Below are 3,761 nucleotides of genomic sequence, written 5' to 3' on the forward strand. Positions count from 1 at the left end.
CAACTAACTTTTTTATACTGAAAGTATACACATTTCGCTCACAATTTAACTTAAAAGTCTCTAGTTTATTTTTAGAAGTAACTCAGTTATATTTTTTTAATGTTTGTTAAATTTTCTTTTTCAAAGAATGTGTGATCAATTACAAATAAAATATAATGGCTAGCTATAATTATTAAATAGATAAAATTGACAAAGAAAAATTTAATAGCTACAAGCAACTTAGAAAGTTATCAAATATTTTTAATCTAATTAATAACAACCTCTTTGAGAACTAATTTTGTAAATAACTTATGTCAAATAACTGAAGTTGTACACTAATCAAATTCTAATAAGCATCGTTGTTCACAAATTTTAAACTAAACTTTTAAAGAAATTATTATAAAGAAAATGGCGCGTGAAGAAGAAAATATCAACGAAATAGTTTTGGAAAAGATGGAAAATCTAAACATTATAGACTGCAGTCAGACTTTAAAGATCGAAGAAGGAGAAATTACTATTGATGACAAACAACTTAAAAATTCAAGTACTGATAACAAGTTTTTTAGTAAATATGAAATTGGAGAGTTGATAAAAGAAGGTGGCAGTGGAGCAGTGTTTAAAGGTGAGTATAATAAAATATGTTTTGATTTTTCCCTTATATTGATGGTTTGGTGAAGTACAAGTTTATATGATTTCTATTAACATGTTATTATTTTTTCATAGTTTTTTTGATCCTATTCTTTTATTAATATACTAGCCTCTTTAATTTTATAATTAATCAAAGTATAGTTACATAATAATAATTTTTTGACTTGCTGCTAATATTAGAAATTCAACTTTAAATCTTAATTTAAAACTTAAAATAAAATATGTTTTACTTTTTGTTTACATAATATTTTTTTTATTATTGTTTTAGTAAAATAAGGATTGTTTTATTCCTTAAATTATAACATTTTTCTCTTAATACTCCGTTTTTTAGTAACATTTTTAAACTTCATAGTTTTTAATTTTGGTACTTAGCCTTTAAAAGTAAGTTTTTTAAGTTTTAAAATTACAATAGCTAATATGATCTCCTACTTATTTTAGGCACAAATAAAGTCACAAATGAAGATGTTGCAATCAAATATAGCTGGGAGAAATACTGTGATATGCCTAAAGAGATTATTTCCCATCAAAATGCATTAGATGCCGTCAGAAACACAGTTTATGTAGAGAGTAAATTTTTATTTTGTTTTAAGTGTTTGCATCCTCTCACAGTATTTTTATATTAAAAAAAATTTATAATTTTAATTTAGATATAGTGAAACTTTTCGATTGGTATGTTTACGAAGACTACTTTATTATTGTGATGGAGTACTTAGAGGGATTTGAAGATATGATCATGTATATAGATGCAAATGGTTGTATCAATGAAGAAAATGCTAAGAAATTATTTCGAAAGGTTTGTCAAACACTTACTAGCTGCCAAATCCAGCAGATATCTTTCTCTTTAGTACGCACTTTAAACATCTATTTAAGAAAATAGACATTGTTGGACATTAAAACATTAGCTTAAAAAGAACGCTCAAGAGAAAATGACTACTCAAATTAAAACTTATTATTATTTTAAGTTTTAGAAATTATCCAGAAACTTACGTTAATATAAAATAATAGGATACATAAAACTTAATCTTTCAAAATTGTTCAATATTTATTACAAACGATAAAATTAGAGCTAAACAAGCTAACTACTACGATATATTTTTTTTACTAGTTATGCACCAAATCAAGGAATCGAATTCGATTGAATCCGACTTTAATAAACGAATGTACACCACCTAGATTTTAATTATATTGATCCGATAGATAACTAAGTTTTACTGTTGATGCTGGTTTTATTTTATTAGTTTTTAATAATAATTATGTCTATAGATGTACAAAGCTATTCACTATATAAATCAAAAAGGATTTTATCATATTGACATTAAACCTGACAACTTTCTTATAAAGAAAATTAATGGAGACTTCGTATTTAAAGTAATAGATTTTGGACACTCCTGGACAGAACATAATAACTCAGTAAGTTATCAGCCTTTTTTAATACTTAGATTAACAGAACAATAAAGTTATATTTTTTTGTAGTGCAACTATTTTTTTAATAAAATGTTCAGAAAAAGAAAAAAATACTATAATCCAAAAAGAAGGTTATTTTTTCAAACTTGTGTTATCGACTTTTAATGACAATAACTCTACGCGAATTTTTATGTTCTCGTTTAGTTACGCATTTTCCAATTCTCAATAAAAAGAACTAAAATCTATATTAAGTAATTTTTCTGTTTGTTATAGTATAACAGTATATTTTATACTTTAACTAGAGGGTTATATGGTAATTTTACTCTATTTTATAGATAAACCTTACAAAGTTATGTTTTGAAATGTTTTTATTGCATATTTAGTTGCTGCTTTTCAAAGTAGTTTACTAAAATTTCTGGCTTTGCTTTTTATGTTTTTGTTTTCGTTTCCCCTTTTTATTACTTTTGATAAAACAAGGTACAATATTTATTTAGTTTAATTTACAATTTCATGTTAACTCAATAAATCTCTAATATTATGCTAATTCGTTCCTTGCCGACCTTAAATTTCTCTAATACTATGCAAGTCAAGTTTTATATTGGGTATGAAAAAAACAAAGTAGAAAAAACAGCTTGGTATACTTATAAATCATTTTTATTAAAAAAAAAACTTTTCACATGCATATATGTACAACTTAAATAAAAAATATTTTTTTAACTATAATAGGAAAGTATCCAAACTGTATAAAATCACACGCATTACAAAAATGAAATTAATAACAGTAGGTATATTACCTACCTCTCGATAAATTACGCATTTTCGCTGTAAACACGTAGATTTGTAAAAGATGATTGTACTTAATGAATATTATTAAATACTATGATAAAACTAATATACTTTATGAAATAGCTTATTTTAAGCTAACAATATTTTTTTATTCTTAAACCAACTTTTAGATCGTACACTACTAATTCTAAATATAAACTTCGAAATTTTTTTTTTTAATAGTTCTTTAAATGAAAATTATGTTAAAAGGATTATAAGTAAAAATGATTTTTTTTACTAAAAGCTTTAAGTTGTTACTATAAATTTTAACCTTATTATACTGTGAAAAAAAAAAACTGAAGCTTTCTAGTATCTTTGGAGCTTCATAAACGCACTATTTTTAATATTTGAATTAATTAGGTATTTAACCATTGGGATTCGGTTGGTACAGAAGGTTACATTTCACCCGGAATACTTTTAGAGAAAAGTCACAAAAATGCAGATGTGTGGAGTTTATTGATTGTTTTGCACCTGATAGTAGATGAAATTTTTGTTTTTGAAGATGACAAAGACACTATAGAAACTAAAGAAAATTTTATATTAGAAGGAGAGAACAGCACTGAATCGTTTAAGCACTTCATTTCAAACATGTTAAAAAGTATTTTTGATGATAGTTTTACTCATGAAAAGCTAGTTGAAAGCTTGTGGATGAGATTATAAAAGTTGTTTTTGTGTAGAGATTTATAAAATTTAATAAAGTATGTAACAAATGTAATCAGTCATGTTGTTGGTATTGTAATACTTGTGTAATAGATTTAAGTATCTTATTCTTAGACTAAAATAGTCCTATATCAAAAAAGAAGATTTGTACAAATTCGGTTGCTACTAGGACAAAAAGAAAATAACAACTTCTTTTGACTATTAATAGTTTTTTGAAAATAAGATTTAGTGCTAAATTTTTTTTT

At 24.4% G+C, this 3,761-nt stretch overlaps 1 protein-coding gene across 1 annotated transcript; it reads left to right on the top strand.

The window, feature by feature from the left end:
* The first annotated feature begins 387 nt into the window (after positions 1-387).
* Positions 388-3,516, top strand: LOC145848049 (maternal embryonic leucine zipper kinase-like). The gene is made up of 5 exons (XM_082953805.1): positions 388-523; positions 1,066-1,194; positions 1,275-1,420; positions 1,891-2,037; positions 3,217-3,516. Exons 1-5 carry the CDS (start codon positions 388-390, stop codon positions 3,514-3,516), a joined length of 858 nt encoding a protein of 285 aa, XP_082809931.1.
* Positions 3,517-3,761: the final 245 nt, after the last annotated feature.

The sequence above is a fragment of the Thalia democratica genome, unplaced genomic scaffold (assembly GCF_965202585.1).
Source record: "Thalia democratica unplaced genomic scaffold, ktThaDemo2.hap1.1 HAP1_SCAFFOLD_1217, whole genome shotgun sequence".
NCBI lineage: Eukaryota > Metazoa > Chordata > Thaliacea > Salpida > Salpidae > Thalia > Thalia democratica.